We start from the raw sequence: 25,762 nt of genomic DNA, 5'->3' as shown, positions 1-25,762 counted from the left end.
TCTTTTACTATGATTTGCTTCATATCATTCCTCTTGCACCCCATTTTTATAGAGAAATATTTGTATTTTGGTATTTCAGATATATCATTTTGGGGCAGAAATTCATTGTTTCTCACTCAAACACGATTTCTAATCAGATAAAAACAATTTGCTTCTTTCCTTACTCTCAGGTTTATTACAAATATCTTACCATTTTCAGAACTTAATTTCTTGGATAGCATTTCAGTGATGAAAATTTACTCTGATATACAGCATAGGATATGTTAGAGTTGAGAAAAATGTAAGTTTTTGTGGACACAATAGTGAACCCAACAAAGAAAACATTTAGGCATTTTAGATTCAGAAATGAATCAGAAATATGCCCTCCCCCACCCTGAAAAAAAAAAGAAAAAAAAGATTGAGGCTTATTGCCTAAGCCCATTCATGGTACTTTTTTTCTTCAAAACTCTTATACGTCAGAAATGGTCCTTGACATCTGTCAATCCCGGTTGTTCATAATAGATCAGAAGTAACTTGTTACCACAATCTAATAAACTACTAGATTTTGTTAGCTCTGAACTGATCATTTCTTGAAACTAATATAAACTTGACTGTTATGTGTTTATCATGATTATTTTATCCCTTGCATGAAATATTAATAATGAACTGTTCTTAACATTTCAGCTTCACTCACAGAGTTACTGTCCCATTCTGAGTTTATGTAATATCTTTCTGGCCATCTTAATCATCACTTTAGAAATAATCGTGACTGTGGAATCTGAACATACTTGAAATGCCCTGTGCTAACATAGCTTTAGAAAGTACTTAAATTTTTTCATATGTTTTTAGTAGGTAGGTCTCGTTTTGTGTATTTATTTTGCTGTCTGTCTTAGCTTGAATTAGAAATTGTTCTTAAACATGACATTTTTAAGCCTTGAAAATTATGGGTTTTTTTTTTTTTTTTTGCAGTGATGAAATTTTGTGCTTTGTTCATGTTTTTAAATTTTTAAAAAATATTTATTTATTTTAGAGAGAGAGCAAGTGCATGAGCAGGGGAAGGGCAGAGAGAAAGGGAGAGCGCAAATCCCAAGCAAGCCCCGCACTAATGGAGCCTCTGCCTCTCTCTCAAAATAAATAAACATTAAAAAAAATTTTTAATAAAAAATATCAGTAGTAATCAAAGAAATACAATATAGAACAATTGACAAAATCGTTGGCCTAAATTGTACCAGGTAGTCACTGGCCAGAAATAGGAACTTGCTTTAGTTGGTCTAAATTAAAAGAATATATTGTTGGAGGTAAATATGAAAACATTTATCCAAAACTAAAAGGTTGTTAACATTTGACTTATTCTTTAATTTGGAATTTATATAAGTAATTATTGATGATAGTGAAAATTATCTTAAGGTATGTGTATCTCTACTTAACTTAGAAGAGCAAAAATAACCCCAGGAAAATCTTAAGTTGTAGAGAATTTGTTCAATTTTGGTAAATCCAATGAAGCAATATGATTTTTACTCTTAAAAATAACATTGTGGAAGAATACGTGAAGTAAAAAGATGCTCATAGCATTCAAATTTTAAAAATAGGTTATGAAATAATAGTACTGTTTGCATTAAAAGCCACATTGTGTATATTTATATTTGTATGTATGTGCACACAGGGCATATATTAACACACGTTTTGAAAGATAACATTGTTTAAATATAAAAGACTATTTAGTGGTAGAACTAAGCCAAACCTAGCTACTGTATTATGGACCCAGAACAGAAATGTAAATATTTTAACCCTGACTTAGGTTAAATAAAAGAGTGGGGATAATAATAAAAGATTGGGAATAAGGACAGAATGTTAATAATGTTACTTAGCTCATCTCTTATAGCAAAGGAATAACTGATATTGTCTACAACTGAAACACATAGTTTTTAAAAATATTTACTTCAACTTTTTAATCTTTATTTAAAATTCTTTCATGTACGTTCACATATAATGTATTTATATTTTAGTGTATGATCTCTCTTGTAGAAAAGAAGCAATTCCTTGAGTTTTTCCTCCTTTTCTTCTTTTTTTTTTTTTTTTTTTTTTTTTTTTCTTTAAGCTCTGAACCCAGTGTGGCGCTTGAACTCATGACCCTGAGGTCAAGAGTAGCCAGCCAGGAACCCTAGTTCCTCTTCTTTTTATGTTGGATTAAAATAAAATCTTTCAGCTTTTTATTTTAAAATAGTAACGTATATATGATATTTTTGTTTGTATGTAAATTAACACACACACATACACCCCAGTTCCTTTCTCTTTATATATATTTAGAGAGATGCTTGGAATGATGGCTACTAAATGTTAACATTCTGTTTCCAAGATTTTGAATGACTTTTTACTTTCTTTGTTTTTTGTAGGACTTGAATTTTTAAAATAATGAGCATAATTATTTCTGTAAAACAGTTTCTTAAAATTTTTTTTTTAAGTTTATTTATTTTGAGACTTCTGTGCATGTATGCACATGCGAGCGAGTGGAAGAAGGGAGAGAGAATTCCAAGCAGGCTCTGCAGGTCAGTGCAGAGCTCAAAGTGGGGCTCGAGCTCATGAACCATGAGATCATGACCTGACCCAAAGTCAGGCTTAACGAAATAAGCCACCCAGGCACCCCAGTTACTTTTTTAAATAGATATTCATACTTTTCAAGGAAGACTCAATGATCTGCCAAATCAGAGATACTGCTATCAACTGGATGAATCATTCTTAGTCTTCATTTTGAGATACCCTAGTGTGTCTTAAGCTTTATAACTCTGAATTATTTAATATTTATTAATTTTTTAAAAGATAACACTTTTAAAAAGTAATTGCTTAACTAGACAAAATTTGGGGGAACGTTACAGCATAATTTGAAGTCATGCCAGTGGGTCCTTACAGATGTGTCATAATACTATTTATTTCAGCAAATTTCCAGTATATCTGCTTATATCATTTCAGTATCCCACATTGTGCTATCCTATTAGAGAATTCCCATAAATTTTGTCTCATGAAATGTTAGGAGATGAATATATAGAGTGACAAGAAGACAAATTATTCCTTATACCTATAGCTTGCTTTGTCACTTATTTTTAGCTTTTATTTTCAGTCTCTCCTTGTCTAGAATCCTGGCAGGATAAGTTAATTGTAGTTACAGTAGAGGTAAATCATAGCATAGTGTTTATTATCAGAGGCTTTGGAGTCTGACAGATCAGTGTTGTGTCCCTACTCAGCTCCCTACTTGTCCTGGCCAAAAAAAATTTGAGGCCTTTATAACTCCCAATTTTCTCATCTGTAAAAAAGTACATGTAATACCAGCTTCCGAGAATTGTAATCTTTCATTGACATAGTGTGTAAAATCAGTTTATGATATGTTAATTGAAACAAAACCGACAAACACTGGCTTAAAATAGATTGAGATTTTTTTTCATCTACTGTAATAAGGCCAGGAGGTATCAGTAGTCTAGGGTTGTTACAGTAGTTCAGTAACGCCATCAGGGACTGGGATGTTTTCATCATTCTGTGCTCACCCTTAACTCATACGTGGGCTTTGTCCTTAAGCATTTTGTTGTAAACTCACAGAATATCTTCTGCCTCCTCCTGGCAGAAAGTACGAGAGGGAGGACTCAACGGCAAAGTATCTTTTTTCCAGTGAGTCTTTGCCTTTTTATTGATGAAACAATCTCCCTAGAAACTTCTGCCTGCATCTCATTGGTTAGTCTACCTTAGTTACAAGGGAGTCTGGAAAGTTAACTACTTTCAGTTGGCTGTATTGTCACCCTAATCAAAACTGGTGTCCTTTTGTTAAGAAGGGGAAAATGAATATTGGGTAGGCATCTTTCAACACTGACACTGTATATAGGTTTTAGTATAGTAATTAATAACTAAAAACTGCTGTTATCTCAAATAGTTATTGTTTGTACCTAAGTGAACTTTATTCCTACACTATCAGTCAAAAAATCATACTTCTTTGTTTTCCTAGTCTAATGGCATCCAAGGGAAAGCCACAATCCCTTGACATGAAAATACTAATAAACAGCTGTCTTGAGGGTACACATGAGAGGTCTCTTGTTGGCCTTCAAACTAAACATGCAGTTATTTTGTTATGATTAATGTCACCATGAGCATCTTTGCATATTGTATTTTTATTATACCCTGAATTCTTTCTTACACATTCCCAGGAGTAGGGTTACAGGATTAAGGATTAAATATTTCTGTGATGTTTCTCTGAAATAATTATACCTAGTTACAAAGCCACCAGCAGTATATGAATGTTCTTTAACCTCAAATAACATTGGGGTACGTTTTTCTTTAGGTTTGATAGATCTAATGTCCTATAGAAGTAAATCAGTGGTACTTCATTATATTTAGTTTGTATGTTTAAATAAATAGAAAGATACAGTGTCCTTCACTTTTTAAAAATCTTTGTTTTCATTTATTTACTAATTTTTTTCTTTTGGCATATGTAGATAATGCAGCATGAGAAAATCCAAAGAGACACAGTATGACCTGTTCCCAAAGTCCATGGTGGCAGTTGTGAAGCATGTTCAGATGTTTTAAACTAAATCTTCTCTGCCAGCCAGCCTTAGAAGTTCTATTTTCCTGATGCTGTTGAAGGATTTACCCTGTTTAATATGACTCAAGCAAATTTGGAGAGAGGAACCTTTTAAAAAAGAAAACAAAAAGAATTTTTCTGGTAACAACGTTAGAGTAGCTAATAAAATCAGTGCTTTGCCTAATAAGGATGATCACCTTTTGATGATTTTCATGGATATTATTTATTACAGATTTTCTTTTGTCCCTCCCCCATCTTTGAAACTTTTACTTTAAAAATTTTCAAACGTATAGTGCAAACCTTTTTAGTCATTCTTGATTTTTTCCTCTTATTCTCTTGCAACCCGAAACAGAATATTAACTAAAAAGATGGCTTTTAAAATACAACTATTGTTTGTCTTACCTCGCTACAGAGAACATATCAGGGAGGGATAATTACTCTGCTTGGCACTCAGTGTTTTACAGAAACCTCCTAGGTAACCCTAGTCTCAGTATAGCACAGAGGTGGGTGAGTCAAGGGACAAGATATGGAAGCTCTTAAAAATTCAGCTCCTGAATTAAATCCTTATAGAATACACATTCAGATGCACCAAATATAAACATACTTATTTGAGTAAAAGCCAAAGGGTGTGTGGAGTCAGGGTGGATTAATTTATTGCCAAAGGTAGATTTCAGTAAACTTCTGCCACTTCCTTATATTAATGAATATAATTGAAAATTTAGTTTATTCACTATGCTTTAATCTGTTGCAAAAATATGATCTGCTTTTAGTAATTCATTTAATTCAACTTGTTGGCACAACTTATCGGTTCCTGCTTTTTCTTTTCTTTGCAGTATATGGAGTCCATTTTTGCTTGTCTTTAAATGGAATGTCAGATATTCTTCATGGAATTTTTCTAGTTGCTAACTTTATATGTTCAGTTTAGAAATATAAGTCTTCATTAAAAACTTGTCATTGGATCCATTTACCCACTTGGTTTAGAATTGGTCTAAATGTTATGTTATCAGTTATTTTCCTTTCAGTTGAGTGAGCCTTCCTCAACACTAAACTTTTTGGCTTATCTTTAAAAGTTTCAAATACTATGTTTTACTTGTTCTCTAAATTGGTTTCTTTTTTTTTTTTTTTTTTTTTTTTTATCCCAACACTTGCTTCTTTATACCTAACTGAACTCATGAATAATAATAATGATTCTGGAAAGAAAAGTGTATGTCAATAAATTGAGTATATGAAGATCAAAATAATATTGTGAGTTAAAATGGCATGTTGTTTATAAGTAAAAATATCTGCTCTGGCCATATTGCCAAAAGTCAGTTGGTGATATTTTTACTTGTCATGAATTGCTAGGCCGAATTCCATATTCTTATCTTAGCTGATAAACTTTGTTTTGATTTTAGGCTGCTTTCTTTCTAAGACGTCTTATATAGTGGGCAGTGTAGTAATTCATACCGTTTGAAATGCGTATAATTTATAGAAAGGTCTGTGGTCTAGAATGATACTGCAGTCCAAAGTGTTCCATTGTTTTCTGAGTAGTTTGGCATTCATAGAACAAAAAGGATTATTGAGGTCCTTTATTCAAGTTTTCTAAAGACAAATTCTAAACAGAAAGACAGTGATAGAGGACTGCCTCTTTTATCATTATTCAGAGATTGGAAAAAATAAAGCTTCAAAGGAGATCTCTTTTAATAAATAGCATCAGTAGTATCTATTACTGCAAACTGCATGGTTGTCTTTCTCAGCTTTAAGAGTCCAATTGAAAAAACTGAAGTCTTGGCCAAATTGAAATCTTCAGCCAAACCTGTGTTTTAAATGTGCTTTTGGCTTTACCTTAAAAATAATCTTTTTGAAAAACAGTGATAGATCATTGACTAAACTAGTGGTCTTTTGAAAAATGTTGGTTTGTTGAATTCTGCATTTCCCTTCGTGTGCTTTTTTTCTTTTCTTCTGTCTCTTCTTATTCTGTAGATTCAGATCCAGGACATACAAGTGAAAATTGGGGGGAGAGACTTATATCTTCTTACAGGACATACTCAGGTAATTAGATTATCAGGGGCACCTGTTTAGCCAGTGGTTTCTGTCACATTTACAAGTAATTGTTGTACTATAAATAACTTCCTTTCAAACCAGTATATAAGTATCGTTGGTTGAATAAGTGAACTACATGAGTGACACTGAATTTTCCAGTTTTTGTTTGAGGTGTCTGGTGCATCATATCCAACATGTGCTATTTATGAACATTTTAAGCAGGACTACTATGTACCACTACTCAGTAGTTGCACAGCACAACATGGGGCTACCGTTCACATAGAAACCAGTATAAAATTCAGCCCCTTGGAGTTGTGCAGTGCAGCAGTTCCTATGGGAAGATACTCAAGGTCCTTGGTCTCTTTTGCTCTATACTCTTTACAAGATATACACCACATGTACTGGTTTTGATAGTGTCATCTTACTATTTAATCATGCATTGTTTTTTAAAAAAAATGTTTTTTTAGTTTTTGGTTGAATTGTCTTTAGCCTGTTGACTTTGCTGCCCATGTTGAATTTAACAGTGGATTAAAACAACAGCTTTCCTGGAGAAATGCCATTACCATGAACTGTGTTGGAACTGCTTTATTTGGCTATGGCACCAGGTTAGGCTTCATAATTGCTCCAGATAGAAGAATAGAGGAGAATGTATAAGTGCTATCTTATGTGAAAACTAACTAGTTAAGTGTTTTGATTGTCCTTTTTTTTTTTTTTTAATGGGCTTATATTTTTATCTTTTAATTTTTTTATAATATAAAATATTGTTTAGTCCCTGGGTGTCCAAGTGTCCAGTTTTCAGCATATGACATTTAGCTAATAAAAGCTGAAATAAACCTTCTGTTTCTGGTATATTTTATATTTTATAAATTTGTGAGAGAGGTGTAGAGCCAAATATTACTCTTAAAATTATCCTGAAAGGTACTAACTGAGCTGATAAGTCAGTACCTGATTATCAAAATTTGGGGGTAAAGGACATGTTTACAATCAGCATTAAATTTAAAAGGCCCACGCTTACTGTGGAGTTGGGTATACATTTCTATAACAGGACTCCTCAGGGCCTGGGTATACCTGAAAGAGGTATATGGGATGAAACTATCCATGATCTGAGTAGTATTGCTGGAAATCAAAAGATAATAAGCACCTACATTTTAGAAATTCTTGTAGATGCTTTAGAACCAGAGAGCAATGGCAACATTTTTTTCTCAGACTTGAAGTGCATTCCAAATGTGATTGATTTAGTTATATTCATCTGAATTAATGGAGTTACAGCTCCATTGCTCCATTCCTTCCACAGTGACTGCTTTGTGGGGAAGTATCATATTCTTTAGTTTTTGAGAGGCTGGTAAGTTTATGAGCCAGTTCCCCAAGAAAGAAATTTGTTTCTTCTTCTTAATATACCCTACACTTAATTGGGATGTGACTGTATTGAGCTTTTTGTTTATTCTGACAAGTCCTGAAAAGAAAGCATTCATTTTTGAGATTATAAGACTGAGACTTCTCTGTATTTCTAAAGATCTTCTGAACCTTGAAATAAAGAATGTTGGATTGTGGATAATCCATTTCTCTGTTTTTCTTTAGTCTTAAGTAAATCACTTGGATTTTTCTTTAAAAATATCTAGAGTGGTCGAGTGGAATTTCAGTTCTAGAGGAGACTGTGCTAAATGAGCACGTGTCAGTATTCCTCTGTGTAAATTTTAAAATTCTGACCCATTTTTTGGACAAATAGTTCAGTTGTCAAACTTGAGAAGTACCTAACTTTCTCAAGTACACGTGATCATTTTTTACTTATGACTGCTCAGGAAATAAGTTCTTCACAGTATAGATCCCACATAGTCAAAAGTTTTGTTGAATGCTTTACACTTGAAAAAGCACACTTTGGGACATACTAATCTAACACAATTTTGAAGAATGGTATTAATCTAGCTATCTTACACCCAGCATCTGTTTACTTACCTTCTTTTCCTATCTTATGTAAAGCATGAACTCAGACAAATGACTAAGGTAAACTCAATTAAAGAAAAACAGAGTTCAAATTGGATGCTAGTATTTAATTTGAATTTTTGCTTAATGTATCGCTTGAGAGCATATTCTTTTTAAAACATTGCATGAAATGTAATGAGAAGCAGAAAATTCATTGTTTTGCAAGTGAGAAAATATGAAAATTTCCCCAAAATTTAAGAAAATATTTTAAAGAAAGATTCTCTGTACATTTTCTTCATTTTGTTTCCTCCAATTACTAGATGTCACTTCTTTTTAAAAAAAATTTTTCTCCTTTTTATAAAATTTTTACAGTGTTAAATATTTTAATTTTAGAAAAGTACATTCGTTATATTTAAAGATTTGTTATTTAGGCAGAAAATCATTAAAACAATAATTATAGTTCCTCATTAAATATGAGAGAACAGAAGCATACAGAATATTATTAGAAGAAAGTATATGTTTTGGAAAAAAAATGGGCTTCTCTTAAAAACCTGTAAGGGCTTTATAATAAATTTAGTAAGTTAGATGAGACACTGTGCTGAAACTGGATTTATACTAAAGTGGACCATTAATGATAATAAAATAAGAAACAAGAAAATAAACAATATTTAGAACTATTAATAAAGGCTGACTTAAGTAAATCTTGAAGTTTTTTGTTTTTGTTATGTAAAATTAAGTATCAACACGATGGACATTTTAGGAGCTATTGAATTTTGAGTGATTTCTGGGCAGCAGAGTTTAAATATTCTGATCTCTTAATTTTTCTAGGCCATTAGGATGCCAACCATTGTATCCTAATTAAATAAGTGGCTCGCTGCAAGAATTACTACTTTTAAGTTCTTATGCCTTAAATGATTATATATTTAACAATATTTAAATAATATCAAATTATAACTAGTTTCTTGAACTTGCTAGATTAATAAATGCTTATCACCTGGAATAGTCTATCTGTTGGCCACATCTGCCTAGGAAAAAAAAAATGCAATATTTACTACTAAACCTTCCCTTCTTCCATTTTTGCTGTGTTCTATGTTTATTTTTGAAATTTACTTATTTATCTTTGTTAGTCCACCTTTGCAGGGACCCTCAATCCCCGATCAATAATTCTCAGATAATTTGTATAGGATTTCCCAAGAAATAAGATGCCTAGACACTTAATAAGCAGACATTAACTCACACCTGAATTATCTCCCAGAGAAGTCCTAGAACAGCTATCTGTATCTCTCTGACTTACAGAATCCAGTTCCACCTGAAGTTCCTGGCACTTGATGGGGAATGCTGGCTGCATTGCCAAAGGATTTCCCAAATAGCTCAACCTGAGAACTGGCTTTATGATGGATCAAATCTCTTTGAAAAAAATTCTTAGACATTTTGGATCTTTGCACAATCTCTGTTAACCACCCCCACATACCCACACACATGCAGAATCTTTAATTTGCTCATTTTTAACTTTGATCAGGATCATTCCATGTTCAGCTATCCTGTGTCTGGGATAAGGTGATCTGATGCTGTTTTTCAGTAATTACTTCGTGTGATGAGACTTGTCTTAAATACTTATCTCGTTAGATTATACAAATCATCAGTGGAATTAGGGAAGTAATTTGAAGGAACATTGCTAATAAGGACAGCAGTAATTAAGAAGAATAAAACTATAATGAATGAAGAGAAGCTTCAAAGATGTGATACTAAGGAATGTTTGAAGTGTTGTTGAGGAAGTTTAATTTTAAAAGAACAAATTGTTAAAATACAAATTATACTAGGAATAAATTTCCAAATAATTCTTAATTTTCAGAAAACAGAATTAATATATGTTTTTTCAAAGCATTCAGGAGGAAAATTGCTCATATAATACAATAAAAGTCTAGTGTTCTTTTGTTAGCCTATTACTAGTTTATGTTTCTCAAATACATGTATAGCATCTGTTTTTTAAAAGTTTTCTTATGTTTTGCTTTTCAGTACTTGCATTTGTTTCAGATTCTTACATATTTGTTAATAATTCCAGAGAAAGAAGGTCCAGAAAAGAAGAAAACAAAAAAGGAAGCTGGAAATAAGAAGTCCACGCCAGTTAGCATTCTTTTTGGTTATCCACTCTCTGAGCGGAAGCAGATGGCACTCCTTATGCAGATGACAGCAAGAGACAACAGTCCAGGTGACACCATCATTGAGTACATGTGTATTCTTAGTTTGCCTCAGATTCCACCCTTGTCTTAACAATTACTTTAAATTTTTATTTTTCTTGTATTTAATAAAAATTTCTTACAAGTTTGGGGGCACCTAGGTGGCTCCGTTGGTTAAGCGTCTGACTCCAGCTTGGGTCATGATCTCCCGGTTTGGGAGTTTGAGCTCTGCGTCGGGCTCCATGCTGACAACTCAGAGCCTGGAGCCTGCTTCAGATTCTGTGTCTCCCTCTCTCTCCTCCCCTCCCCCTCGCACATGTGCACGCGCTTACTTTCAAAAATATTTTTAAAAATTTAAAAACTTGTTGTAAGTGTAATTTTACGTTTATTTGGGTGATAATTGTTTATTGTCTGTATCCTCCACCAGATGAGAATCTATACAGGAGCAGGGGATCTTTGCATTTAGTGGATATTCAGTAAATATTTGTCAGCTAAATTGGGTAATTTAGAAATGGTCATTCAAAAAAAAAAAAAAGAGTCCATTGCTGCACTGTGTGCTTTCACCTTACTGAAGCATCTTTACTCTAGCTTCTGTAAAGCTGCTTCTAGGTTTATAGTTTACTTTTCAGTTGCTAGCACCCTGCCGATAAACTGGTAATCTTATCACATTAGTACTTTTATTTATTTAGTTATTTTTTTAATATGAAATTTATTGTCAAATTGGTTTCCATACAACACCCAGTGCTCATCCCAACAGGTGCCCTCCTCAGTACCCAGCACCAGTACTTTTAGAAGCCATAATGTAATCCATGCTTTATTGTTTGAGATCTAAATTATTTTAAAAGGAAAAATATTTGTGATATGCTATGTAAATTTATTTCGTATTTCATTTCACACTTCTGATTAATGTGTTGTACTACGTGTATGTGTGTGGGTGGGGAAGAGTTATTTCTATATTGTGCCCTCCAAAAATAATTAGGATGGGTTACCAACAGAACCAGAACAAGGGAACTACCCAACTCACTAATTTTTTAAAAGCTATAAAAAGCTAGGTAAAATCCAGATAGCTGGGCAGAGATGATAATTACTATTGACCATTGAATGCATTCTGGCAACCAACAATACAAAATTTTAAGTTGTATAGTTCTTATTGACTAATAAAGTAAATCAGTTTTGTCTAGAGAAAAATTTCTTTGGGCTCTGAATTCAAGGCATCTTTATATAAGATTTTGGGTAACTTAACAGACACTGTTGAAATGCATTGAAAAGGATAGTTTTCTCTGGTGAAGCTTTCCCGTATTGGCTTTTTAAAAAAACTGACAACATGGTAAAATTTTTAAGAGCTTCTATGTACTGTAGTTTCCATCAAATCATTGGTAATCTAATCTTTCACTAATGAACACGTTAGGGCTTCCTGCTTTTTTAAGTAGAACGTGTTGTTTTTGGTTATTCTCCTGCCTTCCACCCCCCACCCCCCCACCCCAGTTTTTGCATGACTGTAGCCAAATTAAAGATCCTATGCATTGTTGGGGTGCCTGGGTGGCTCAGTCGGTTAAGTGTCCGACTTCGGCTCAGGTCATGATCTCACGGTCCGTGGGTTCGAGCCCCGCGTCGGACTCTGTGCTGACAGCTCAGAGCCTGGAGCCTGTTTCAGATTCTGTGTCTCCCTCTTTCTCTGACCCTCCCCCGTTCATGCTCTCTCGCTCTCTCTGTCTCAAAAATAAATAAATGTTAAAAAAATTTTTTTTTTTTAAAGATGCTATGCATTGTTAAAACTTCAAATGTTTCTGTAAAATGTTGACCTTGTGTCAGATATAATAGTTACATGAGAAGACTTTTATTTTTAAGAACTCATTTTGTTACACCATGAATTTCTATCCTTAGAATTAATTAGGAGGCAAAAAGTTAATCTTGCCACATCTCCAGTGTTCCTTCTAGAAGTTTTCTAGGTATAAACATACAGATACATGTTTCATTGTAGGGTTTTTGTTTTTTTTTAAAGCAAATTCTGTCCCTGACGTGGGACTTGAATTCACAACCCCGAGATCAAGAGTCACATGCTCCACTGTCTGAGCCAGCCAGGCTCTCTATGTAATTTGTGTTTTAAAATTTAAATAAGATCATACTATAATGCAGTTGATTCTTTTCATATAAGGATTTTTAGTCAACTTTATTAATATATGTAGAACTAGAGTGGAAAACTTTCGAAATACGAAGCTGTTTGCCAGCATATTAGCATACGCGTAGTTTAGGATTCATTATTTTATCCATTATGTAATTAATTTCCCCTGTTTCTGTTATGTTTACCCTGGTTGCCATTATGGATAGTACTGTTTTTATTTTATATATATGAATATTATTTTGAAATGGCTAACAAAATTTTATATGAATTAATTCCTTGCAAGTTGCTTGGATTAAAAAATAGGTTCTTTTGTTTTTAAGAAACTGAACAGCTAATTTTAATAAATAATTTGACTATAAAGATTATAGTAAAATTCATTTATTCATTCAACAAGTATTGCATGAGTACCACCGTGTGCCAAGAAATCTTCTAAACAGTTGAGATACAGTAACGAATAAGATAGACACTAAGACTGTGTCTGTGCTCTTATGGAGTGTACTTCCAGAAGTCCAGATAAGAAACTGTTACTGACACAATGCACTATAAAATCCAAAATGTAGGGGTGCCTGGGTGGCGCAGTCGGTTAGGCGTCCGACTTCAGCTCAGGTCACGATCTTGCGGTCCGTGAGTTCGAGCCCCGCATCAGGCTCTGGGCTTATGGCTCAGAGCCTGGAGCCTGCTTCCGATTCTGTGTCTACTTCTCTCTCTGCCCCTCCCCCCTTCATGCTCTGTGTCTCTCTGTCTCAAAAATAAATAAACGTTAAAAAAATTTTTTTTAAATAAAATAAAATAAAATCCAAAATGTAAATTTTAAGCTTTTTTTCTTATTGGGGACAGAATGATGTTACTTGAGTGCCCTAATCATGTCAGTTTGCAAGAAAATTCCTATATGATGCTAGAAAATTATTTTCCATAGACTTTCCTCTTAGAACATTTGTTTCTTTTAAATAGTTGTAAATTTTCAGAATTAATTATTAGCACTGTACATATGTCTGGAATCCTTAACTGATTAAGAAACCTTTTGTTTTGTTTTTGTCCCAGTAGTTCTAAAATGGAGACAAGAGGGAGAACTTTGGGTATTATCTTGTTTAACATTCTTATTTTCGGTGTAGAGACTGGAACAAAAATCAAAAGATGGGACTCAAAGCAATTTTTTTTCTGATTAGCCCACTTTTTAAAGGCCTTCCCAGACGTCCTTATTTCTTGTAAATCTTAAGCTTCATTTTAACGCTAAAATCATCCATGACCTCAATTTGAACTTAATATCCGAATAGAACTCTAACACTTTGAGTTCCAAAGTGTGAACTCTAGCCTTCAATGTCATTTCATCTAGGTGTTAGAATAAGAGTAACATGCCATAAAAAATACATTTTTTTTTTCAAAAAAATTTTTTAATGTTTGTTTATTTTTGAGAGAGAGCACGAGCAGAGGAAGGCAGAGAGAGGGGGAGACACAGAATCCTAAGCAGGATCCAGGCTCTGAGCTATCAGCACAGAGCCTGACATGGGGCTTGAACTCACAAACTGTGAGATCATGACCTGAGCCAATTTCGGATGCCCAACCAACTGAGCCACCCTGGTGCCCCGAGAAATACATATTTTTTGCAGTTATCAAATTATTCATTTAGCAAACACTTTTACAGTACATACTGGATACTTTGTTACCAATTTAAGGCAATTTAATGAATTGATAAAACATTTTTTCTGTATTTGTTCATGCAATATTTGATAACCCTAAAGGAAGATCTACTCAGTGTATTTTGGGTTAAATTATTAATATATCATCCAGGCCAAGTTTTGGATTGTTAGGGTGAGAAGATACCCCCCCATTCCAGGAAATTGCACATTACAAAGCTTTCCATGAACATTCAAAATATTCAGTCTAGAACTTTCGTTAACTTTCTTTTTTCTTACAGATTCCACACCAAATCATCCATCACAAACGACACCAGCCCAGAAGAAAACTCCCAGTTCCTCATCTCGACAAAAAGACAAAGTTAATAAAAGAAATGAACGTGGTGAAACTCCTTTACACATGGCAGCTATTCGAGGAGATGTGAAACAAGTCAAAGAATTAATAAGTTTAGGGGCAAATGTGAATGTGAAAGATTTTGCAGGTAAGACTAGTAATTAAAAACTAATTCTCAGGACCTAAAATTGATCATTGAAACAGATTCTGATTACATTTTAGTCTGTATTCTGTCTTCCTCTTGCTAATACAAAAGAGTTCTAAAAGTGTAGTATATTACAAAGTTCTTTTGGAGTATGCACATAAACCCTGATCCTCTGCTATAATTCCATGTCAAGAACTACTCAAATTTTTAAATATTAAATGAGTATTTTAGTTGATATATTACCACAAAATTCTTTATCTAATTTAGGTTCTATTGTAGATAAATTAGATTTACATAATGTTTTCCAAGTGTTAATTCTTTCATAAGTCTTTCAAGAATGTTTATTAACTTGAACATGAGAACTTTAAGAGAGCACTGGTGGTATGGTATTTTAATTACTCAAATACCATACCAGTACATTCTTACTGTAAAGAATTCAAACAGTAAAAGCATGCAGGGAACAATACAGAGATTCCCATACTTCACATACTACAACACACATTCTTTCTTTGCCACAAAACTATTGTTAACAATTTGAAGGTTATCCTTTCTGTACATTTTTATTACCATCTGCATAAAATGAGCATTTATAGGCTTTTAAAAAAATTAAATCATCCCATCTATATCTATTGGTCTGTAGTTCTACAAACTGCCTTTTTTCCTTAATGTGTTACAGATATTTCTGCCAGTATAGATAGGTGGTTCTATTTTATTCAACAGCTGCATTAATATTGCATAGTGTAGATTCCATGGACAATAGTTTAGTGAACACTCCTATAGAAATTACTTGGTGTATAGTTATACAAGGATTTCAGAATTTCAGAATGGAAACTGTTGAAGGGGCTACATATGCAAATGGCCATCCAAAAAAAGTTTCTCAATTTATACTACCATCAAGAATACATAGAAGAGCCCTTTTCCTCTTCACAAAAGTTAGATACTATCAATTTAATTATTAGCAATCTGACAAATGGAAAAAATTGCCAGATCTAGCTTTTTGCCCATTTGTCTAATGGTTTGGCAGTATTACTAATATGTAAGAGCCTCTTGTCTTGAGTATAGGTTTTAATTCTCTGTCAAATATGTATAAGTTTTCACTGTGGCTGTGTTTGAATTTTTACTTCAGTGTTGTTTATTGTATTTAAAGTTTTTATTTTTTATGTAATCGTATCAGTTAATCTTTTTATTTATGGGTTCTTTCTGTTTTTTGTTTGTTGTAATAAGGGCTTCTCTGCTCCTACATACCCCTCTGTTTTCTCATTCCCATATTTTGTTTTTGTTCTGTTTTTAAATGTAGCCCTATTAGAATACACGTGGAATTTATTTCTCTGGTGTGAGTGGGGAAGAGGGCAATGTATAGGGTCTCCTTTAAAGAATGAGACACAAAATGCACTTTGATCTAACAATTCCACTTCTAAAGACTTAACTTAAATATTTAGATATGGATATGCATGAAAATTTAGTTGTAAGAATATTTGTTACAGCATTGTTTTTAATATTTTAAAAACCAGGAGGCACCGGGGTGGCTCAGTCAGGTAAGTGTCTGACTTTGGTTCAGGTCATAATCTCACGGTTGGTGAGTTCAAGCCCCGTGTCGGACTCTGTGCTGACAGCTCAGAGCCTGGAGCCAGCTTCATATTCTGTGTCTTCTTCTTTGCCCCTCCCCTGCTTGTGTGCGTGCGCTCTCTCTCTCTCTCTCTCGCTCTCTCTCTCTCTCTCAAAAATAAATAAACATTAAAAAATAAAAAAAAATAAGAATAATCTAAATGCCCAGGAATAAGAGGTTATTTAAATAAATTACAGTGTACCAACTAGTCCTATACTATGTTGTATAAAAGTGTAATGCCATGGGAGATTATTTTCACTTCAGTAAATAGAAGAGGGTTAAACAACCTTCCCAGCTTTACTTTAAAATTATATGCCTGAGAGAGGTGCCTGGGTGGCCCAGTCAGTTGAGTGTCCAACTCTTGATTTTGGCTCAGCTCATGATCCCAGGATCCTGGGGTCGAGCCCCACATTAGGCTGGACGCTAAGCATGGAACCTACTTAAGATTCTCTCTCTCCCTCTGTGCCTCTTCCTGCTCACGCTCTTTCTCTCTAAAATAAAAAATAAATTAAAAAAAAAGAGAGGCACCTGGGTAGCTCAGTTGAGTGCCTGACTCTTGATTTCAGCTCAGGTCATGGGTCTCATGATTCATGGGATTGAGCCCCAAGTCAGCTAGCTGTGTGCTAGCACAGAGCCTGCTTAGGATTCTCTTTCTCCCTCTCTCTGTGCCCCTCCCCACTTGTGCTGCTCGCTCTCTCTCTCAAAATGAACTTTAAAAATTAAGTAATAGTAAAAATAGAAAGAAAAAAATTACAGATCTAAGAAAGAAAGAGGTTAGAATTAGGCTAGATTATTCAAATTTTTATATCTGAGTGGTGGAATTATGGGTGATGCTTATTTTCTGTGTTGTATTTTTTGTTTTCTAATTTCTTTCATTAACACAACTTTTTTTTTTTCTATCACCAAAGTTATTGTAATGATAAATTTATTTTAGTTAAAGTAGGTATTAAGTCTTGGAAAAATGAAAACTCTTAAAACATAGAGGCTTTTGTTTGCTGAAATCCCCTAACAAGCTTATTAATTTTTTCCTTTTTCTATTCTTTTTCCATAGTTCAGATGATTATTATACATTACAGCAAGTTTATATTTATTGGATAAGCTTAAAAATTTAATATTTTGGTAAAATATTTAGCCCCAGTGGAAATAATATTAACATAAATAAATCTTCTGTAAAATTGGTGGTATTCTTAGGTGTTTATTTCCAGTAGCTTGTTAATCATTCCTTTTTCCTTCAGTACTATGTGTATTAGAATCCATATATCTCACTCATGAAGCTATGTATATAAAACATATTTTTTTAATTAGTGTAAATTAACCATATGTTAAATTAATATGCTAACTTTAGGTTGGACACCATTGCATGAAGCTTGCAACGTTGGATATTATGATGTTGCTAAGATACTTATAGCAGCTGGAGCAGATGTTAACACACAAGGATTAGATGATGACACTCCACTCCATGATTCTGCTAGTAGTGGGCACAGAGATGTAAGTATGATAGAAAAATCAATATACATTTTCAAAATATTAACTCAGCCCAGAGTAATTTAGTTCACTTCTTCGTCATACCATCTCATATTTCACCCGTTGCTTGGTGAGCTCATCTGTGTTTTATTTTCCTTTTTCCTGCCTTCTAATTGCTAATTCATATTGTAGTCAAATTTAGTGTTTTATCTAAAACATAAGATTTATTCAACTTGATAGTTAATTAAACAGGTCGGCAAAATTTTATTGCAAGGCCATTCTCCTGTCAGATAGCTAGATGCAGCAGTTAAAACAGGTTTTACTTATAGTGAAAATTTTACCGTCTTGCCCTATCTATATTTTTCAGACTTACTAATATTTAATGGTCTCTCTCTCTGCAACCTTCATTCCTGAATGTTAGCTGATATTATTTATTTAATATATTCAGATGGTTTATATGTATAGTAATAAAAACATAATCAAACATGATTATATATGCTTACAAATTAATGGCACCTTTGAACATCATGTTTAATTTGTTTTGATGTAATTTTATGAACCATTGTAGGTTTTAAATCCATTTGCATTTTCAATCTTTGTCATGCTGATATCCAAGCTTAAGCCCATCTCTATTGTAATGAAGTTCATGTTTTAAGTGTCTTTAATGCTTATTTGCATTGTGGTAGTCTGCTTACAGTGAGAGCAAATCAGTCTGGGACACTATTAGGAATGGTTCAAAAGCAGGATTTTGTGTTTCAAATAAAAGTAAAAACTATGTAAAGAGAAAACCTATTAAAGAATATTTGGATATAGTTTAGAAAGTTGAAAAGTACCTTATAGCTTCTAAAGATAACTGCAGGCTCCCTCCCCTTCCTCCCCACTTCTCAGTATTTTTAGCCAAAAGCAACTACTGTTTATTTATTTTTTAAATGTTTATTTATTTACTTTGAGAGTGAGAGAGAGAGACAGAGAGGGGGGAGAGAGAATCCCAAGCAGGCTCCACGCTGTCAGCACTGAGCCCAACTCAGGGCTCACTCCCACAAACTACGAGATCATAACCTGAGCTGAAATCAAGAGTCGGCCACTAAATCGGCTGAACTACCTAGGCACCCTGCCAAAACAACTAACATAGGTGTTTCTTCTGTATTTCTAGCAAGATGAAGCTGTCTTACTTTTTAATTTTTAGTTTTTATTTTTTGACCTCCTGCAGAAGATTTTATTGCTGTTCAGATATTCACAGAATCTATATTATGTAGTCTTTACTAGCCTTTATTATAATTGTATTTTTTTTTTTTTGGATTTTTGTTTGTTTGTTTTATTATCTGGGTTAATATATTGCCTTTTCTTCTTTTGTTAATTTAGTTTTCTGTGCATCTGTATTTGTTCTTCTCTGTTCTCTCTGATAAAACTCATTTAGCCTGTAAATAAGGTAAAGCACATTGATCAGTTTATTATTTTTGAGAAATACCTGTGGGATTTTTCATATCCCTGTATATAAGATACCTCGTATCCTGATCTCTTTGGAACTAGTTGCTCTCTAGATCTGAGGCATAGGTGCCGTCCTGGAATATCACTTAACCATTAATCCCATGTGGGATTTTCAGTCTTCCCACGAGATTTCTAGTTTCCGGGTGCCCATCTTAACTTTCATTAATTAAATGGTTTGTTCTATTTCCTGCATGGTCATGGATTTCCCCAAGATCCTCATTGCTCTGATGTGGTGTATTTCTCACATTAGAGATCTTCTGTTAACTTCTGTTCATTCATATTTGACTGAAGCTCAAAAAAGCCTGACTGACAAGATGTGTAATGTACGGAGTCTGTTGGCTGGTGAGCTTTTCTGTAGTGTGTCTGGTGGAACAAGATGGCTGTTTTGTCAAAGTCTCCTAAATGTCAGTATTCATAGGTTCTTCTCTTGGTATAGATAGTTTCTCCAGAAAGCAATATTCTACTTTCCTGTCTGGATGACAGAAGAATGTTTTTCTAGCTTCCTAGAAGCCAAGCAGAGGAGGAGTTTTTGTTCGACAGTGGTTAAGAAGAGACTCTGAACTCATTCTGTCTTAGAGAAACTTACATTTAATTCTCCTGACTTACAGTAAGATACCATTAAACTGTCTTCCACTGTGCTATCTAAACCCAGAATCTTACTTTCATTTTGAGAAAAACTTCTCTTCTTCAGGAATGGAAAAGGTGCATTCACCTGACTGTGAAGGCTTGAGAATAGAAGCACCATCATTAAAATTAGTACTTCCCTGGTACATCTCAAAGGCCTGAAAGTTTGAACAATGGCCACCATATGCCAGGATGTCATGGCAGCCAACGTGTAATTCAGTTCAAAAATCCTGTTTTAGAGTTTTTAGAGTTTGCTTCGTAGGACCACTCTATGTACCATAGGTTGGGTGCTGGGATTCTGAGACAGAAATTTGCAGGTGCTTGCAGAGATAGGAGGAAAGAGGGATGTGATCTCAGGAGCAACACCTGTTAGGATATGACAGCAGCAGGATAGAACAAAGGAAGAAGCTGATAGAACAAAGGAAGAAGTTGTGCAGCTGCAACAAAAGCTTCAGCCAGTGTCACAGGGAGTCATTGATACGAAGATGCACTTCGGAGTTTGCTCTGATTTGAGGTAGGGGCTAGGTCTGTGTGCGTGCACGTGGATCAGTCAGTGAATGCAAGCTGCTGATGGCAAGGAGGCATACCCCTTAAGTGGTGCCACTCCCAGCAGTTGGGGGTATAAGCATCTTGGTCCATTTAGAAGGTATCTGAGCAGTGCACACCATCCACTAGAACCTTCAGACGGAAGCTTCTGCCTGGCACTGCTACCTGGCTCTGTGGATCCATTTGCAGCTGCCTCTCCACTCCAATGCACAGTACAGGTGGGACTCAGGGAGACATACCATTCCCTACCACTAGTGAGCCTGCAGATCTGTTTCCATGACTGCCTTCCCTCCCTGCTTATCAGCAGCAAATCCAGTCAACCATTCATTCTCAGGTTTCTCCAGGCAAGAGTCAAACACTGTGTGAACCCCAGACTCCGGACACTTGGGTAAAACTTCCTTTTCATGGTGACCTAATCCCAAGTGAACCTATAAAGTCAGGAAATTCCCTTTTAAAAAATGGCCTCACACATGGTTTTCCTATTGAGTAGACCAATGATGGTGATTGAAGAAGAGAAGGAAAGGATTTGGTTATCTTTAGCAAGTCTGGGATTATAGTGAGCATTTCTTTTCAAGCTGGATGAACACTTAGTCTTCACTACCATCACGTTTAATACCTTGTTGTACTTTGAATTTCATGAAGTCAGCAGTTTCTTTTGCTTGAAACTGTGCCATGAGTAACATTTACTTTGAGGAATACTTGAACAGTGTGCATAGAAGTGGCACCGTTTCATTACAAATGAAGATGTAATTGCTTATTGATCTGAAAAACATTTGTAACTACTGAAATTTTTCATATTAAGGGAGACTTGGTAATGGAGTGTCACATAAATTATTTATCTGAGGTTCTTGTAACTGCATTTTTAGGTAGTTGCATTTATTTGTCTTCTTTGAGTCAATAGGCTTCAGTGAATATTTCCCAAAGTCAAATAATAGGAAAAATCAACTTGGTGACAAAAATGGAAATCAGATTTTACTAATTCCTCAGTAAGAAAAATCCTCGGTATTCACATGATAAAATGACTGGGGTATGAAGCTAAATATGAATAACTGGTCTGTTTTGATCTCTTATTTTGTGGTGTTATTTTGTGAACTACATTACATTAATGTCTCGTGGTAGTATTTGTATTTTCACTATGGGACAAGAAATGTTCTAAATGCTTTATACGTATTGGTTCTTTTAATCTTCACAATAAGCAAACAAGCTTCTGATGTGTCTTGTTAAGACTGTGTATCCTGTTCCATTTCAATACCCTCAGCCTCTCCATGAGCGTGGCAGGGCATTGACATAAGAACTCCTGCTCTTCCCAAGTTTATTAAATTGATGTGACTCCAAATTAAGGGACCAAAAGAGAGGAATCTCCATGCCTTTTTAAGACAAAAACGATATGATGATTCAGTGATCTAGGAGAGTTGCTACTTAATGAGTCTCCACTCTAGTAAGAAAGATAGGACATGCTTTATAATGTCCTAGATTGCATTTTGATATCCTCTCATACCTTTCTGCTAGAAAATCCCCTTTTGTTCTCTTAAGCAGCAAACATTCTCTGCCCTATTTTCTTTTTTGACATGCAATAAAAATTTCAGTGTCAAGCTGCCTGTCTTAAAAGGCACATTTTACTCTATTTGACGAAAAAGTGGAATTTGGAGTGAAGATAGATACGAATTCACTTGTGGCCTGGCCAATTTACTATCTGTGTGATTTTGAACAAGTGGCTTTTCTCCTCTGAATCTCCATTTCCTCGTCTTTAAATTATATAACAAATAATACCTATCTAAAGGGGATATTTTGAAGGAAAAAAGACACTATGCATGTAAACACACCTTGAAATCTAAAATGGTATAGAAATGTCAGAGGTAGAAGATTAAAAGGCTACCTTTATGTTACTATTTTTCAAAAATACTCAAATATTTTAGAAACTAGAATTTGGAACCTAAAAATGCTATTTTTCACATTAACTTTTTTCTCTAAGGTATTTTTTATGATTCTCAAAGAAGTTCTAATTTTAAAGAAAAAATGCAGTGTATAAACATTGTTTTTCCTGAACTGGTTTTTGTTTACCATTGGACTAGTCTTTTCTGCTCTCTTGGCCATTGTATACACCTGTATATACCTATTTAGCAGTTCCAGCATTTTTTTTTTTAACTGATGTACGTGTGTGTTTCCTGTACTGCACTGTGAGTAGCATGCATACGGCCTTTTTAAAAAAAAAAATTTTTTTTAATGTTTATTTTTGAGACAGAGAGAGACAGAGCATGAACAGGGAGGGAGGGTCAGAGAGAGAGGGAGACACAGAATCTGAAACAGGCTCCGGGCTCCGAGCTGTCAGCACAGAGCCCGATGCGGGGCTCGAACCCACGGACCGCGAGATCATGACCTGGGCCGAAGTCGGAAGCTCAACCGACTGAGCCACCCAGGCGCCCCTGCATATAGCCTTTTTGTATGGATTTGTGTTAGTGACCCCTGGAGCTTCTTGTTACATAAGATTTAACACATAACACTTACTGAGTTCTGCATGCATGCATGTATGGTACATGGATGGATGAATACATAACTGAGAATAAAGCAGAAAGAAAAAGACTTAATTTATAAGACCTGACAATATATAGGGTACATTTCTTTCTCACTGCATTTATCAGAAAGTGACTTATTTTCTGGCTCTATTTAAATATTGTACTTTTTGCTCTTTTTTTTAAACGATATTCTTCTTGATAGCTTATCAAGGATGAATTGTTTTTCTTTAAAGTGATAAGATTTCCTAATTTCTAACTATAATGTTAAAGAATTATGCCTTGTTAGACATGTTTCTGTGAATACAAGTTTCTAAATGTGCACATAGCTGCAAATATTTCCAGAGGCTGACCTTTGAGCTCCTATACTTACAGGGACTCAAACACTATTTCCAGTCTCTTTCCAGAGGGAGACTGGCATGCTACTTTCAAGAGACCTTTGCTTTTCCTCCTACCAACATGCCTAGGATAGTAGGAGTCACAATTCAGAGCTATTGAGAGCTATTTTCTCCTTGTTCTTTTACTTGTGCCTAAGAAGGAAGAGGGAAATGAGAGCCACCAAACTCTCATTTGTGTATATTTGTACCATTTATTATGAATCTCTACCTAAGAATTAAATTTCTTTAACTCAATAATACCTCTGACAACTGCAGCCATCCATAAAACATTTCCAGGGTGGGAGAAGCTGAAAGATAGCAGTTTTCTGTCCTGTTGTAAATTATTTAGACTAACATAGCTTATTAAGAATCTAATCTTTAGCTTACCTTTTGCAAGTGTATATAGTATTTCATGATACATACTTTTGTGATTGCCTTATTTCTAGTTATATTTTAGATACCTGTCCATTCTTACTTCATCGTTTTTACTTATTTCAAATTTGTTGGCTCTTGTGCTTTAAGCAGCTTTGTTTTATTTTTGTGAGAGAGCATGAATGGGGGAGGGATAGAAAGAGAGGGAGACACAGAATCCAAAGAAGACTCCAGGTTCTGAGCTGTCAGCACAGAGCCCCACACAGGGCTCAAACCCATGAACTGTGAGATCATGACCTAAGCTGAAGTCGGAGGCCTAACCAACTGAGTCACCCCAGGACCCCCTTTAAATCCTTCTGGAATAAATAATGATTTGCATATGTGGAAGTTCTGTAGAAGATTATTTGGGTTGGGGTTTTTGTAACATGTTTAAATTAACCACCTGTCCCTGATTCATCACAGTCATGCAATATGTATTTGCTGGTTATTTCCTAATGGGTGTAGAAAGTTTTCAGCGGTATCAAGATCCTACATTTTATTTTATTTTTTTTTATCCTGTGGCTCTAGCCTAAGGAAATAAGCTTAAAAATGGAAAATTTTCAACTTATAAAGATGTACCGTACAGTATTATTCATATTAACTACAAGTTTTTACTTCAGTTACCTTCTCAAACCCCTAAAATGACAGTAAGAGGAGATTCTAGATGACAGATGCACAAGGACAAAAAAAGAAGAAACAAGAAAACCAACATTTTGGGAGAAGAGAATTAGAAGAATGAGTGGTTACTGATCTAGAACAGGATTTGGCAGACTTTTCTCTAAAGGGCCAGATAGTAAATATTTTAGATTTTGCTGGCCATGTGCCGCCTCCACCATCCTTTCTCTGTCTACCCTCTTTTTTCCCTCTCTCTTCCTTTGAACTAATTCTATATAAATCCTTTTTAAAGTATTTTAAAAAAATATAAAAAATTACTTTTCATTGGCTAACTCCTGATTTATAGAAATCAAAGAAAATTGAAACGAAAGCCATTCAAATGCAGAATCCCAGAAAGACTAGACCTCAGGAATTGGTGGTGCTTGGTACTTCTGGAAGTGCCTATTAAGATAGGACTGAAAACAAGATAATTGTATCAAAGTCTTTTTGACCCTTCTATCCCCTTCCTAACCCTACATGGCCATATGATTACACCTCTCGCACCCCAGCAGATGATGGGAGGTTGATTTCCTGGCAAGTATAAACCATATATTCTGGACTGACATACCACAAGAATAGTTGAGAGTAAGGATAAAGTGTAAGTTAACTAAGTGAAACATATCGAGTGTTAAGAACCCAGCCTCCTTTCAACAACCAAAATGTTGACAGTAAGGCTTAGAGTTTTAAGCATGAGTTGAAAGATTTCTCCACAGGAAATTGAACTAGCTGAGAGAGGAGTCTGATGAAATGGTCCTGTTACATCACACTAACATGAAGTCCATCTGTCAACAAGTCCTAACCATGCCAACAAAACTTTCAGTAAGTCTTTTTAGTGGCTTACTCTTAAGTGTGGACAGCCGGTGATCCACCTGCATTTGAGAAAAGTCTCTAATATAGATGATAAAGATCAAAACAAGCAGACAAAAATGTAGGAACTTGGAGGACGAAATAATGCCATGAGGAAGTTCCCCCAAAGCCATCAACTTCCCCAAAGAGTTAAGAATTTATTGTAGCTATGAATTAAGAGCTGAATGCATTAAACAAGGAACAGTGAGTGAAGGAAAAAACCTCCTAGAAATTAATAATATGGTAAAAAATGAAAAATGGAGCACAGTTGACCCTTGACCAATACAGGTTTCAACTGCATGGGTCCCCTTGCAGATTTTTTTCGATAAATATGGTATAGTA

The 25,762-nt window shown here is 34.6% G+C and overlaps 1 protein-coding gene across 5 annotated transcripts in view; it reads left to right on the top strand.

The window, feature by feature from the left end:
• The window catches only part of ANKRD12 (ankyrin repeat domain 12), a 129,864-nt gene that overhangs the window by 48,770 nt on the left and 55,332 nt on the right, over positions 1-25,762 (top strand). For 3 of the 5 annotated variants that reach the window (XM_045457069.1, XM_045457067.1, XM_045457068.1), the window contains exons 4-6: positions 10,545-10,691; positions 14,697-14,897; positions 17,846-17,988. In XM_045457069.1, coding sequence (XP_045313025.1) covers positions 10,545-10,691; positions 14,697-14,897; positions 17,846-17,988 — 491 coding nt within the window. Of the gene's footprint in view, positions 1-6,502; positions 6,572-10,544; positions 10,692-14,696; positions 14,898-17,845; positions 17,989-25,762 lie in introns of all 5 variants that reach the window. The other 2 variants (XM_045457065.1, XM_045457066.1) reach the window with 1 other exon arrangement.

Source organism: Leopardus geoffroyi, chromosome D3 (assembly GCF_018350155.1).
Source record: "Leopardus geoffroyi isolate Oge1 chromosome D3, O.geoffroyi_Oge1_pat1.0, whole genome shotgun sequence".
In the NCBI taxonomy this organism is placed as follows: Eukaryota; Metazoa; Chordata; class Mammalia; order Carnivora; family Felidae; genus Leopardus; species Leopardus geoffroyi.
This window is presented reverse-complemented; position numbering and strand designations above follow the sequence as displayed.